Here is a 16,563-nt window from a genome sequence, read left to right on the forward strand (position 1 = left end):
ACAAGTCTAAGCATATGAACTATGGAATTATTTTCTCCTCTTAAACAGTATAGCAAAACAAGGGATGAAAACAGCTATGAAATGTCCCACTGAAAAAAAATTTTTAAAGCCCACTTAAAATTTCAAAGCATGTCAGTCCACCTGTTATTGCAATCATCTATCCCTGCAATGCAGTTAATTGAGAAGTAAGGTCTTAAAGCCTGTCTGTTAAATAAATGTCCTCAGCTGTTCTGAAAATCTGCATTCCTAACATGAAATTCAGCACATTCAAGCTTTTAGGCCTTATATAGGAGTCCAGCAGAATGGGCTTCAAATATCACCTGACATATAGGGGACAGATCAATGTTCCTAATGGTCCTGAAGCAATAAATATTGTTCAACACAGCACATACGTTTTGGTGTCACTCCAAGTACAGAAGAAACCACATCTCCAAACTATTTCCCAATAGCTTAAATGTTCACATGGGTAATAATCTGAGATTCACTTTTCCAAATTAAAAGATTGTGGAAGAATTTTGTTTTTAAATTCTGGAGTGCACACACCAGTTTGAAATGCGAGGAGTGGTTTCTGGCAAAGAAAAACTTTATCTGCATGATATTAGATAAGACTTTTTTTCCTAAAAATACAGCAATGTAGGTTCATTTGCACCTTTTAACATTAACTGGAAATAAAGAATTCTTACTAATTTTTAAGGCACATACATACATACATACACACACATATATATGGTTGTTTATTTAGTTAAACATGTAAAATTTTAAAAAAGTATTTTCATATCTTCTGATTTTTCTCCATTGATGTGTTTGTTCATTTCCCTCCCTGAACAAATTTCAACTTGAATATAAGAATCCAAGCATTGAAGGTTTTGATGACAGAGTCATGGGAGACACAGAACACAACTGCAGCTCAGCTCCACAAAGGCTTTTCATAAGCACAATTCACAACTCCACCAGGAAGGGCTATGTATGATCAACAGCAGCACCGAGTAGGGAGCAGCAGGAAGAATTGCATTACGTACTTCTGGTCTTAATCACATATCCTCTTAGCAGCATGTGTGAAATGTCAATTCTATGAGAAAATATTTCCTTCCAATGTTTTGAATTTGCTACTTTAATTTCACATCCTTTTGTCCCCGCACCACAAGACAGATAATGGAAGTTTCTTATCTATTTTATATTCATTATTTCTGCACAGTTTTTATGTAGTCTCATATTTCTTTCTAAAGTCCATTATTATCCGGTATCAGATGAAAAACCTAGAATCTCTAAATGCTCTTGATATAAAATTGCAGAACAGTCTCAACCGAGCAAAAGTCAAGTAAGCAAAGCAGACTATGGGACACAAATGGCAAATTATTACTTGTACGTTAATGTAAACTGCTGAGTTGTCGCCCCATTTCATGCAAAAACATTACTTGTCAATAGTTTGGAAATTAGAACAACCCAGATCACAACAATTACGTCAAATATAGGATGAAGTGCGATTCCAAATATGGGAAGAGTTAATGGCTTGGTATTATGGAGCTACCTTCTGAAGAGGAGAATGGATTCAAAGAGCTGAATAGAATATGTTTAGGTAGATGAAGCTCATGGAATTTGGATGTTACTTGTTTTTTGAACACAACAGGCAGCAATGCTCAGCAGCACTGGATGTTATCAAGAGCTGTCTTTAAATCTTTATAAATACATGGCTGAACAGGGCTTTTGACCTGCGGTACTAAAACTAAATATCTGGTTTACTGTTAAGCATGAGCTGTGTTTAAGACATAGGTGACACTTTGTGTCAAAAGCAAAGAAATTTCAAGATTTGGCTCTAATAGACAAGGAATTTAAAGCATACACACTAGAACCTTTGGAAATTTCAAATATAATTTTGTGCAGAGGCCAGTGATGCCACAAACTCAGTTCTTAACAGAAATTTATTTACCTTACATCATTTCAAAAGAACACAAGTTTGCTTATAATTCAGTTTACTCATGTATATCAAATACTCCCTTATGTATGGCAGCTGGCATTGCCTACCACCTCTTCTCTTTATCAGTAACTATCTTTTAACATGATTTTTTTAAAGTGACATTGACTTTTACCATTTATTTAGCAGAACTTTTCAGAAAAAAAATGCGCCAGAGTGGAAACCTCTTTCAGGACTGCATTACTGGATGCAGTCTCTAAAGTAAAGATCCGTTTTAGTGTATGTAGCAGAAAGACATTTCAGAGATCCTTCACCACGTAACAAAGAAGAAAGCATCACAGATCAAGTAAATGAACTAAAAGTAAGACTGCTTTCAAACTGAATCAGAGAGAATTCACTTGACCTTGAACAAAAAAGTCTATCCAAGTGACACCCAAACCCAAGTATTTTCCTGGCATGAAAATTTTAATTACCTAATAGACTTTCTTAACAACTGTGCCTACTAGATATTAAATGCTGCATTAGAGGGTTTAGTAAAGAGACATCACATCCCACTGAACGACATGCTCCAAAGCTGAGTGAATTATGAGACAACTGAACTGCAGACAACTGAAGAAGCTCATTTGATATGACTGAATAGGAATGATGAAATACCTCTCTACATCTGTGGTAACTGATACTTCAAGGAGACTCTTATCTAGAATTCTCATTTGACCAGAGAATATGACAACTTACAGAGTGGGTTAGCAGATTTCCCATTAAATGAATACTCCCAAGACAAAGTAATTGCCTAAGAAATGCCAAGGAACAGCAATTAAATTTTCTAGTGTCTGAACCACATGCTTGTCAATAAACGTCATAGGACAATAGCGCATTAGTGTCTCAAATGAGCTTGTTTCTTATTTCAAGAAGGAGTAAGGATTGATGATAGCAGTCAAAACAGATGGAAGAAAGTAATGATAAACGTGTAATGAATACCTCAGGAATAAATCCAGCTTACTAATAATAAACTTTCCTGAGCAATTAAGAATGTGAAAGTCTAATGAAACTGCATTCCCCTTCTCTTTGAACAAGGGTGATAATAGATGTTCTTGTGACTGAATACTGCCTATACAGTCTGACACAGTCCCTGTTTGTTGCTGAGCAAATCACTTAACTTCAAGATTAGATGTGGTCCAAACCCACATATTTTTCATTTTTAGAATGTTTACCATAACATACAGAAACTTGGTCTGTAGAAGTATTAAACACTCACAGTTCCAAGTTCCTGTGAGAAGCATTTCATAAAATAATGCTAGTACCACATTTTAACCACATGATACTTCAATCTTTGAAACAGAGGTATTTCAGTGGCTCAGACTAGATATTCAAAACTAACAGAAAACTTTGACCTTAATCTCTCTGTGCCTCAGCTTCACATCTGCAAAATACAGATAATACCACTCTCTCACCTCACAGGGGATTTATGAGGATGAACTCAGTCAAGACTTTGAAGCATGCTGATAGTATAGTGATAAACACTTTGAAAGCAGTACAAGACAGCAAATAGCTCTTTGGACACTTAATCACAAACAAAACAAAGTTTTGGGCAAGCAACTGAAACATTGACTAGTTCTGATTAAACGAACACTAAAGATCCTGTGCACTTCACAAAATGAGAGGTCATGTGGAAAAACAGTATGGGATGACATAATCTAAGACTGTATTACAGAGGCAGGAAAGTAAAAGATGGCAGAGGGATTTTAACTCAGTAAAAGCTCTTAACATTAGAGTCAGACTTTTTAATAGCTTTCATCTCCTCAAAATTATCAGCAGAAATTTACAGTCAAATAAGTGTACATCTCAATTTTCAAGAATAGATTAAAATGGTACTCTACAGAGGTGGGCAAAATCCCAGTTAGCCTGTTATTCTTAGTTCATGCAGCCCGTTTCTGGAAAAAACTGCTTCCAGTGTATCCTTACTTCACCTTTTCAGCGAGTACTGCTTCCCCAAGGCTGCCTCAGGGTCCTGCTGACGGATTGCTCTAATTGCAGTTGGTGAAGTAAAGAAGGCAACTACTTCATGCTCTGCTAGCACACGGAAATAGGCACCAGCATCTGGCGTTCCCACAGGCTTCCCCTATGGAGAGAATAATTTAAAATGTCACAAGATAAAAATACCTCATAATTCCTTGACAGTTCAAGGCTTGAACACGTAACAGTAGTGATAGCACAGCAACAGAAGTAATTTCAAGTAAGACTTCAAAGGAGGCTTTGTTAAAAATAATAATACTGTGAGTGTATTCACTTGTAGAAATAAATTCGATTTGGGAACCATCCCTTACATGAACACAGCACATACTAGTTACTACTTAGAAAATTAGGACAAATGGATATGCAAATGAGAAGACGGACACAAAAATATGTTATTGCACTGGCAGCAGAGAGAGACGTGTCTATATCTACCCTGAGATGCAGTTCAGAAAAAACCTACATTCCCTCCAAACAAGGAGTCTCTGGACACAGTGGCACTGCAGCTATATTCCCAGCATAGATAGCTTTTTCTTACCTAGAACTTTTTCTCAAATCTGGAAAAATTCCCACTTAGCTGCTTACAGCTGGCTTTTTGGAACTTTCATGCTACCCTACATGAAGCCTAGAGAGATCCTGAAGGGCTTCTATTCTGTTTTAGTGTACTACCAGACTGTGGTCTGGTTTGGGGTTGGGTTTTTCTTGAGCTAAGGGGCCTAGTCAATAGAATTGTAAATAGAAGTAATCATTTATGACAAATTGTTCAGTGGTAAGTAATCCTAATTAAAAAAAAAAATCAAGAATACTTTTCTGTGGTGTTGAAAATACAAAAAGCAGTTAGCACAGAATCATACAGCCACAATCTTACTGTATGTGAAATTACCTCGGTGCATGAACTGCTTCATATATATTCTGAAACTAAGAAGTGATGTTAACACAGAATGAGTTTTAGCTCCACAGGTGTCACCATAACCTTTTCACTGGAAAGGCCACACTTAAAAGATGAACTTTGACAGAGCATGCAAGACAAGAGCCACAGACTCTTCCTACTGCATCCAGCTGGGCCTCAACACTAGCAAGAGCACTAGTGAACCATTAACCAGGTTCAAAGAACACAGAACAGCCAAGGCTGGATATGTACCAGTGATTTTGCAGCCCTATGGTGAGATACTGCTCCTGGTGAGAGACATTCTCAAAAAGAGGAGCACCATAAAAGATTTTTTAAAAAAGACAAAATAAAATGCACAATTGAAAAGTCATTTTTAAAAAGGATTAAGCAGGCAGTGGGAAACAAATGGAGAGAAAATAAATGAAAAAGAACAGTTCCTAGCCCAAGTAGCAGAGAATAGTATAATCAGCACCAAAACCCCTCTTTTTGCAATTAGCCTATCCTTAATTACAAAAAGGAAATGCAAAATGATGCTTGCTGAAAAAGTGAGTCATTTTTCCTGTCAGATAACACACAATACCCAAAGAAAAGTCTTTCAGCAGACTAGCTTGAAGCATCACCCTAGTAGACTTTTTCATCACAACTTTCATGTGTTCATCAGTATTTGTTCATGAACCTGTTTGTTCAAGCTGATGCTCTCTCCCTGTAATGTTCACTATACCTGCAGATCTGTAGGCACCTGGTTAAGAGTTCAAGCCCACATCACTAACCAAATAAAACATAAACAGTAAAAAGAGGAGAAAATTCACCTGACAGTTGATAGGGAATAAAACCCAGAGAATAAGATATTCATTTAGGAAAAAAATATCTCACACAGGTGTAAAATATTCTTACTGATTCTGCAGAAAAACTTCCCAAGTGTCTTGGAAGCTGTTCAGAGTTTAGCAAATGCAAAAACAAAAATGGACATAATGTGTCAGACTGAATGGTTAATGGCTCAAACATTTTTAAGATCACTGAAGGACTTTGTCCACTGTAGCAAAACGTGCAAAGCAGCTCATCTGTGACCACCAAAGTCCATCCCTCCGAGTATGTCTCCGAGTGGGAATTCGGAATGAGTTCAGCCACCTGACAGGGAACTTGAGGTAAGATAAAGGTGGCACTACTGTCCAGTTACCTCAGGTCTAAGGACAAGTGAACAGGGATGGGAAAGAAGAATGCATCCAAGAGGGAGGAGGGGTTTTTGGGAGTGTGATGGCAAAACCCCTGGTCCACATAAGACAGAGCGAGTGAACATCCACCACCATGGGACAACCATGTGAGAGGTGGCTTTCATGTCTTAGAAGGGGTCATAAACCATCAAAGACCCCCAAAGGTCCCCAGACTCATTCCTCAGGCCTTTTACCAGAGGACTGCAAGTGACTGAAAGTTTTGCAAGAGATTCAGATTCTGCTGCACAAGACAGTGTAAAACACCCTCATAGGGGAGATGCTTGGGCATTCCCATGTACACCCGAATGTATATTAACACCCACTGAATTCTATGTTTCATGGGACCCCCACCATAGAGAAGACCCGGAGAAGAGGACCAACAGGACGCCACTAGATCACTGGATCCACAGGGGTGGTGACTAACTTTCCCATTAATCTGTCTGTCCTTCTGTTCCCCCTCCTCTTTTTCATATTTCTTTCTATCTCTCTCTCTACCTCACATTTATTGATAAATAAAATCCATACTACTGACTTTGGCATATGGTCTTGTTTGCACCTTAATTAATCTCCCTAATAATCAGATTCTAACACATAAGCAAATCCATATCTGAGACGGTGCAAATTAATTTTAGACCCCAAAACCTACAAATAAAATTGCCAGAGAGAGTAGTCATTTATTATACAAAAATTTTAAGAAGTACTACCATATTCCATGAAGGCTTATAACCACATGCAATTTTTATTTTTAAAAGTTAGCAATATAAACAGTAAACCACAGGGTAATTGAATTCAGAATATGCTGACAGACTTTTCAATGAACTGGGGACTGAGCAAAGGAGATTCTTCCACTGGATTTCTGCAGGGATCAGTTCCAGACCTGTTGATATGCAGTATTTGCATCAATACTGGAGATGAAAATTGATTTTTAAAAGTTACTGGCGATAATATCTACTGTTGACAGGAAATGAGAGCACAGTAAATGGGAACAGGGCAGTTAGAAAGAGAGTGATTTGTCTCACCTAATTTAAAAGAGAAAAGTAAGAATAGACATGTATCAGCTAGGAAGATTCCCACAGAAACAACCTACCAAGAAACTCTGAGACAGACAAACAGACAGGAACATCTTTCTTAAAGCATTTAGTTTTAGCATGCAATTTATGAGATGTCGAACAGACATCCTGAGGCAAAATATGCTGTTGATTTATGATTTCATACATGGTTATCAAAAAAGATAATTCACAGACACCAAGAATTATCAAGGGGATAGGAAAGTTCTTATACGGAGAAAGTGAGAAAACATCAAGATAGATAACTTGAGGAAAGAGACACAGAAGAAGAGCTATAATAAAATGTCCAACAGTGCAGGAGTAAGAGCACATCAATTCCTTTTCTGTCTGACCCTTAACAACAATAGGTTTTTCAATTACCACTAAATACAAAATTACAAGGAAATCCTCTCTGTATAGAAAATGTTGTGCATGGAACTCATTGCCACTAAACCTGCTGATGCCAAAGCACATACAAAACCCTGATGTATCAGGTTTCAAAAGAATATGCTCACAGTGGCTTTCACCCTTCTGATGGTGACCCTGTTGCCAAAGCTCCACTAAAGACTTGACGTATCCTACTGAATTGGCTCCACGATCAATGTGGGTGATGGCAAAGTGATCCCTGCCAGACTTCAGAGACAGTGTTTGCTTTGTAAGCTGATGATACTTGCTTACAAAAATAGCAAGAAAAGCTGGATGTCTCCAAGAACTGTGCCAAATAAGAGTATTTTCAAACCTGTTGCTCTTATGTATCCTGCAAATTTGCTGCAGCTACAGGACTCCAGAGAGCCTTGTGAGAGACTCCAGGCACATAGATTTCTTGCTACAACTCTGTGTGGGACAGTAGCTCCTTCTCTGACCTAGATCACTCAAATGAAGTCCTTAATGCCTAGTTCTTGACAAGTGTGTGTATCCTCTTCCTTACCCTAGCTCCACTTCAAAGTCCCAAACACTGGAACTACAATGTTGCCTTTTTCCTGACATCACGGGACCACAAGTAGTAACTAGACTTTCTCTTCATACTGCCCTGTTGCTTACAGCTTGAAACCCCATTAGCAAGAGCAACCCATTGTGGGCTTTGAGACTTCAGGTAGCTTATTTGTTGCTGAAGTTTGTCATGTTTTAGAGAAAAAAACACAAGACAGATTATTTAAAATGAACAAACCAAAACAAAAAATACACTTGTTTCATATTTAAAGGAATTGATCATCATTTTCACATTCCTGACAAGAGTGTAAGAGCAAGTGAAAAAAAAAACCCTAAAAGCAGAGTTTCCATAGTAATTGTTAAAATGAGAAGTTGTCACCTAAGTAATTTAAAAATAAACAAAACACTTGAAGTAGTGAGGGTACAAAGTCAGCACAGTTTACATTCAATAGTGGTTGTCCACAAGCAAAAGAAATGTGATGTTCTTTCCCCATGGCTACACAGCACACTGATACTCCCTAACCCAAAATATGTAATTAGGATTTAGGAGATTTGACTAAAGATTTCTGAATATTTACTATTAATACAGTCTTCTGAGCAGAGGAAAAATTATGCTCTTTTTTCCTCGTAAATATTACTTTTATTCCTGTGTGTACACACACTTTCCTTTTCTGCCCATTATTAACCCTCAAAAAGATGACACTTATGTCATGAACACTCTCTGAAGCCTTGATTAGTGGCATCTGGGAGAAGAAAAATGGGAAATGTTCTATTTCTGTTTAATAATGATCTCACCAAGAGCAAAAGCCCCAGAGCAGGTATGTAGGTCAATCTGGTATTATGTTTTCTTTATGTTCACTGTTAAAAAAGTCGGATTTTTACTCCTTTTGTTCTACAACAGTTTAAACTCAGAGGTACCTTTACAGTGACAATAACCACATTGATCCCCATGCATTCACCTAGACATAAAACTTCACTGTAAGATGACTATGCAACAGAAAATGCGGAAGGACTCCTTACTTCATTTCCTATTCCTTCTTGGCTTACTCTACACCTGCTAAAATGAAAACCTCTTCTTTGCAGTGATTCTCCTCTGACAATTCATGCAACAATTTTAATGTGGCCTAGTGCATCATTAGTGATCAAAAACAGCCACTATAAAACTACCAAAGTCATCCTATTATCTGCAAGCACTTGCCAATTTTCTTACACTGCTTTCCTCTTCTGCCTAACTATTGTGGTGGTGCTGAGTTAATCCCCTTAGAATGAAGAATCTAATTAACATCTATCAGGCACTTAAACATTAATTAGACTATAGTCATTTAATACTCAAGCTAATACAATATTTGAGTCTACAAATGTGCATTTCTGCTACTGGGTGAAGTTTTTGATCTTTCTTATTCAGAAAAATCAACAATAAATTCTGAAAAAATAACAACATAAGGCAGCATGATTACTTTTTTGAGCAGCAAAGTAAGGACACTGCAGGCCATCCTAATTGCACTAGTCTCCTCTCCACGCCACTACGTTTTATCCCCTGAAGGAATGGACTAAGCCCCAAATGTCATCTGAGTCTTGGCTTCAGTTTCTTTGACTGGTAGAGAGGAAAGAAGAGACAAGTCTCCTTATAAGTTCTGGTTCCAACCATACAGCTCTCAATCGCATCGCACTAAGATCCAGTAAGTATTTTTCATCACAAGACATGCAAAACACAACACACTCTCCTAATTCCAAAGTAAAGATAGTCTAATCAATAACACAGGCACACTCCACCATCTGCCATTCTCGTTCTGTTGTTTCACAGTTCCTCACACCACTAACCATCACCCTTTACACAAGTGCAGACAAGCCTGAAGGACAGTGAAATAACTTTTCCTTAGAAATTACTGTAATAGGTGGAGAGTATAAGCACTGAAGACACATACACAATGTAAGTATCTGTGGCATGAAGAATAGACAGGCATAAACAAGATCATCTGGACCATCAGTTGGAGGGGATTTTTTAGACTGGATCATACCTCATACAAAACTGTAGTATTACCGTGAAGGAGAGGTCCATAGCAAATGTAGGAATGACCAACAACCCAGCCTAAATCAGAAGCTGCCCACCATACCTAAAATAAAATATAAACATTACAGTTAAGAGTTATAAAAGGCATTCAAAAACGTTTACATGACATTTAAATAGAATTACCTCACCAGGTTTGAGGCCATATACAGCTGACATGGTCCAGTTTAGCATAACTGCATAGCCACCAGTTGGTCTCACAACACCCTGAATGAGAAAATTTGAGTATTTAAGTGTTTAAGATTAAGATCTGAAGGATACAATCATATTGCTGTCTTCAATTAATGTTAAGGTTTTAGCAGCAATGGAATTAAAATTGTCCAACTCCAATAATGTAAGTAGTTCTCATTTAAGAAAAGGATCTATTCCAACAAAAACATACTGAGACTTCCACTAAAGCAGTAAGTTTTGAAAACAAAAACCAAACATAAAATAAAACAATCATTCTGAAGATAACTAACAAAGCTAAAATTCTCTAGTAGTAGTTGGATATACAAATACTCAGTCAATATATGCTGACAAAAAATAAGAGATTAAGTATTTACCTCACTTAAACTGTACCACCTAAATGCTAGGGATATTTTAAACTAATTGCCTAGTCTAGCTGTATCATCTTTGCACCTGCAAAGTAGTTGATCCCTGAAAACACTGGGGTGAATTACTCTCTGAAATGTCCCTTTCTTGCCCTGGCTCTTTTTAAAGATGTCAGAAAACTGGCTTAAATCAATGTATATCCTTGAAAGTTTACTATCTAGCCTGAAGCACACATACGAATGCCAAATTAACACCACCCCAGTCTTCAGCCAAAAGAGGGATTTGAAAATTAGAATGAGAGATTATCAACAGCATCATGCACCTTGGTAAACCAAAACCCAGCTCTGGAACATCATTAACAGGAAACTTTCCGACATATTTTGCAATATTAGTATGGTCAATATATATTTCATCACCTGCTAGCACATTACTCCTAGAAGAAAGGATTAAGTAAAATACGTCCTGGTGTTCTGAACTAAAATTCAGATGAAATCCACAAACACTAAACAAATATGCACTGTGCAGACATTACAATCAGTCTGTCTGTGCTGGCCACTCTCTTGATGTACTTAATAGCATGGAATAAGCACTTTCAGGCCTCATCCAAGAAATTAAGGACTGCAGAGATACATTAATTCATTAAAATGGAGATTGCTAAGGCAGAGAATGGTTCACAGACACTTCACCAATTTCAGACAGCAGATTGCTTTTTTCAACTCAGCTTCAAACTTAGCCTCTGCTCTGAGATCAACAGAAGTTTTTTAGGAAGGTCATAACTAAGTAGTTTACCTTCATGACCATTTATATTAAGTTACTTAAATAAATAAAGTTATTTTATTCACTGAGAGTTACTTATTCTAGCTTACTGCTAGTTGAAAATCTCTCTCTTGTAAGAGTGATTGATTCAAAGTATCTGTATTTTTCTCTGCAGAGACAACACAGTAAACTTCTGAGAATTATTACTTCTGAGATACTCTACTGATACTCAGTCAAGGAAAATATCTGTTGTACCAAAGGATGTTATCTTGGGCTTTTGACAATATAACTGTACAATTTAGGATATATATGTTGCTTTCAAGGGCCCACATTGAAGGTAAAAGCAGAAGGCATTTTTCTCAGGAAAACTGATGTTTGTTTTCCCTTATATCCTAAGAGATTCGGAACTTTATAGGTAACACCATTAAATAATTTTTTAGCAGTAGAATTGTTCTCTCAGAGCGTGTGAAACTGTCAGAATCAGTGGTACTAAGACTATCGCCAGAAAATTATGTTCAGCTTCCACATTGTAAAAGAGTATTGTAAGTACCAAGCAAACACTCAGAAAGTTCACTTTTAAAATATAATCCTTTAAAAATACACCGTTAAAACTAATTTACATTCACAAGCAAACATTTTCAAAGAATACCCTTTGTTGTTTTTCACTTAGTCTAAACTTCTATTTTCAGGGTATTACGTACTTGAATTGTGGGGTAACACAAGTGTTCAGAACATGCTTTATTTCATTTAATCTGTAATGTCAATCACCGTGTCTTATCTACAAGAAAACTAGCTAATATGTAAATAATGAACAAGATTAGTCAGCAATAAATGCTATCACACAAGTGATATCTTAACTGGTCTTGTCATTAAGTGACTATACTATGCTTATCTAAGTGTCATGGGTTAGCACTGGCCAGATGTTAATGCACCTATGAATATATGTTTTTTCCCTAACAACTACTGTGGGATGTGATCAGGAATAGAGCAGAGCAGGCCCAAAACTTGAAAACAGAAAACAAAACTTTATTACATTACATAAGAACAGAAATAGAAAAGGAAAAAAAAAACCAGAAATGAAACCTTCCCAGAACATTTCTTCTCCTCCCCCAATTTCCACCACCTACACGTTACCCTCCATAGACCAAACCCTTGGGTTTTAAATCAAACAATCACCACTCAAAAAACCCTAATCTTCATTGAGCAAGGGAGAGAGGAGTCTCTCTTGCACCACAGACTGCTCCTCAGAAAACACAGGTCCACCCTTTATGTGTTTCCATGTCACCCATGGCACCACCCAGAAGTCTGCCGTGGTGACACCCTCCTTTGCATGTCCAGTGCTCTCACTACTGTCTATGGGCTAAAGCTGCATATAGGGCTCTTTTAAGGATGCTTGAGTGCCGAGCTCTCCCCATCTTTCCCCTGGGACCGAGGGTTTCTGCTCTGAGGGCAGAGGGCACCACCACATCCTCTTCCTCTCTTCTCTGTTCGCTCCACTGCAGCAAGTCGAGCCGACTACATCCACCCAAATGCAGTTTATGTTCAAAGGAGACTCAAGTTCAGTCTATGGCTAACATTATGCAAGAAAAGTCCAGCCTAAAAGCCACTCCTCTTCATCTCTGCCCATCTGGGATTCTTTTCATCTTCCTTTATCATCTCGGTCCCAGGCTGTTTTTCTTTCTCTTCTGAAACCACTAGCCATGAGAAGCAATGTCTGGGAGAAAATTTTCCTTCTGCCAAGAAAGGGTTAACAGTTCCTGGCTCCTGGCAGGGCTGCAGGCTCAGGCACTCCCAGGCTCCGCAACTCCCATATGCGGCTGGGCATCTCCTCTTGGAGGGGGGCGGGGGGGGGGGGGGACGGGATGGAAGGCACCTCCACAGTTCTCCACCCCTCCATCCTGGATGGGGCTGGCCCAGCTCCAGTCTTGTCCACTCTCTTCCCCCCCGGGGCCCCAGCTTACTTCAGCCTGGCCGCGTGGTTCCCCTCCCCCACTCAGCCTTGTAAGCTGAGCAGGGGAGGAAGCAAGATGTTTCTCAGCTGAAACCGGAACCCAAAAGAGGCAGACCCTCTGGGAGGCCTTGCTTTTAACCCCTTGTGGTCTCAGAGGCGTGTCCAAACCTTCCAGTGGCTACTCCAGGTGCCAGCATAAAACCTGACCACTGATTGGTTTGCCCACACTTCCTGGAAAATTCACCTCCCCCTCAAACCGAGACACTAAAAAAGTTAGAACACAGCTAGTACTGAATAAAAGACATTCTGCTATCCTCCAAAGTTTATTTTGTGCAAACATTTGAAGAAAATGAATCTTATCTTTATATTACTACTATTTAAATTTAAAAATGTGATTTATTCCTAGATACTGCCCTTAAAATAGTGAAATGTGAATGAATGAAATTAAACCATTTGTAGTAATGCTTATCACTTATAGCACTGTGCCCTAGCAAACATTTTCAACCTTTTCAATTAAATTTTTTTTCAAGGGGAACTGCAAATAGTTGGTCACAGACACTTAGACTACTGATAGTCCTTTACCTTGGGCAAACCTGTTGTTCCAGATGTATACAGAATATAAAGTGGATGGTCTGAGGGAACAGAGACACATTTTGAACACTGTGCTTTTGCAAGCTCTTCTTCCCAGTCAAGATCACGACCTTTGGTAAGAGGAACATTGCCCTGCCCATTGAAAAATAAGAAAATTGTCAAAAGAAAACCACACAGAATAAATGGAATTCATTCAAAAACATGTACTAGTCAAATTTTTTTACAGTATTATTCAATTTTCTGTAATCTCTCTACTGCATTAGTTCTATTTAGTACTTAAATCCTATGAATATAATGCTCGCCCTTAAAATTAGAAAACGAACTACAATATAGTTAAATATTTCTCGCAAAAAAATAAAAACACATTCACTACACAAACATATGAAAGTTAACATAAAGGCACTACAACTGTACACCCACCAAATTAGGTCGCTGGTAAACGAGAACTTTATCAGGTTTGCTCTGTACCCTTGCCAGGGCTGCTTCTAGGAGAGACATGTATTCCACTTTCCTTTTCGGTTCTACTCCAAAACTTGCTGTTACAATAAGTTTGGGCTAAAAAAACCAAGATTGTTAATATGTACATTTGCAATGTATTTTAGATATGTAACCTAATAACATTTTCCATTAAATTCAATGTATACAATTTATCTTTGCATATTTAGATACAGGAGTTTAGATCAGTTTTCTAGAGTAAGTCAAGCATGTGTAATCTTGCTGTCCATCCACCTGCTTTTTGTTTGGAAGAACATTAATACCCTCTGATTCTTCACTATTTTCAAACACATTAAAGAAGAAATCAACAGTATTAACTTCTTATTAGCTGCACAAATATAATGAACATGAGAGAAACCCCCTGTCCATCTTAGCTCCTTCACTAATGAAAAGTGGTGCAGTGATGTCAACAGTTAGCTGTTTTGCCTTCTACCTAATGCTTCAAATTTCACATTTCAATACTAGATGAAGTACTCTGCTGGCATTTTCACAGCTTGCAGAAAAAGGCACAGGACAGAAAACAGAAGAAAGAGGGAAAAGAAGGCAAACAAGAGATGGCAGGAAACTAGAAACACAAGAAGAGAACAAGCTAAAGTCATAAGGCACAAGAGGGAAGTAAGGCTAGAGTTTTTCAAGAGATGGTTGAAGGACTGAGGGTGCAAAATTACCAGAAGTCAGATTTGTATAGTTTTGGGGCTTTTTAGACTAATATCTATTTCCAATTGTGGATTTCATATCTTTGTCAATAAATTAACCACAGCTTTTATGTAAGACTTCCTAAATGAAAAAATCTGCATACAAGCTTTTTTGACTTAGCTCTGAAGAACAGTATTTTTATTTTTTGTTTTTCAGGGGAAAAAAGGTAGCACCAAAGAAACTATGTGTTAGAACATATTTTACTTGGAAAAGAATGAGTCTTCAATCTTTGTTGTTTTGAAGTTTTGGAAGCTTATTTATCATATGGCACTCAGTTTGATCAAGCTAGTTTACTAACTGTATGCATTAGCATAAATCTCATTAAGTAGGCATAAACCAAAATGTCACAGTTAAAGCTAAATTAAATTCAGCAGAGAAAGCACAAATAAACTGCTTTTTTATGCAATAATAAAATGTTTCCTGTCAAAATCTGTCATTCAGGAAAGATCCCTAATTGATATGTATTCAAAATAAATATTTTGGATAAGCTTTAAAATTTCATCATTGATTTTCCTTTTTGGAATGCACTGGTTTAATAGAATATGATACAATACAATGCAGTTAAGCTGAAAATTCATTGGGAGGCCAGCCTGAAGTTAGATTGTTATAAATACAAGATAGACAGTTCTAGTCAAGTGTTAAGATGAAATACTCTCGTTATCACTAGCTTTATAGTAACTTGTAAATGATACCTTCTGTGCTCATCAACTGCTTTGTATGTAGTAAGGACATCTAAAATAACCAATATTAAATTAATTAAGGTGATATACTACCAAAGTGAAGACGCATCATGGATCACTCTGGGCAAATCTAAGGCCCACTACTGGTTTTAATTGCTCTTTTCTTCTCTCTGCCTAATGACATTATTTCCCCTGTACCTCTGCTCCCATATTGCTCTCATACATCCATTTCCCACCTCTTCTCTGGCTCCGTGTATGTTAAGATCAGATAGAAATATAACAAGTTTGAAGCAAAACCAGGGAGAGTTCAAGGGTCTGTTGGAGAAGAAATGACAGAGATAGTGAGCTATAGAAAAAAACAACAACATTATGAAGTAGAAATGAGATAATGCTCAATAGTACAAGATGTTGGTGCAAGACCAACACTTTTATTCTGTTGTAAAGAGTCCTCCTACAAATTCTTCTATACTCTCTAATACTCCTCAAGTGATGCAGCTGACACTCCTACAGGAGGGGATGCCATCCAGAGGGACACGGACAAGGATGAGGCCCAGGACAACTTAATGAGCTTCAACAGGGCCAAATGCAAGGTTCTGTACCTGTGCCAGGCCAAGCCCCCCTAAAAATCAATGCACTCTGAGCAATGAAGGGATTGAGAGCAGCCCTGCCAAGCAGGACTTGGGCATACAGGTGGATGAAAAGCTGGACATGAGCAATGCCTGCTGCAATAGGACAAAGGGGTAATGGTATTAAACTATAAAAGGGTATATTTAAACTAGATATAAGGAAGAAAT

At 37.8% G+C, this 16,563-nt stretch overlaps 1 protein-coding gene across 3 annotated transcripts in view; it reads right to left on the reverse strand.

Annotated features, from left to right (window-relative positions):
- Positions 1–16,563, reverse strand: part of ACSS3 (acyl-CoA synthetase short chain family member 3) — a 78,838-nt gene that overhangs the window by 48,377 nt on the left and 13,898 nt on the right. For all 3 annotated transcript variants that reach the window (XM_063396408.1, XM_063396409.1, XM_063396406.1), the window contains 5 exons: positions 14,319–14,453; positions 13,890–14,030; positions 10,193–10,273; positions 10,017–10,112; positions 3,880–4,031 (listed from right to left, as the gene is read on the reverse strand). In XM_063396408.1, the coding sequence (XP_063252478.1) occupies positions 3,880–4,031; positions 10,017–10,112; positions 10,193–10,273; positions 13,890–14,030; positions 14,319–14,453 (605 nt within the window). The remainder of the gene's footprint in view (positions 1–3,879; positions 4,032–10,016; positions 10,113–10,192; positions 10,274–13,889; positions 14,031–14,318; positions 14,454–16,563) is intronic.

This window comes from Prinia subflava, chromosome 4, assembly GCF_021018805.1.
Source record: "Prinia subflava isolate CZ2003 ecotype Zambia chromosome 4, Cam_Psub_1.2, whole genome shotgun sequence".
Classification (NCBI taxonomy): Eukaryota; Metazoa; Chordata; class Aves; order Passeriformes; family Cisticolidae; genus Prinia; species Prinia subflava.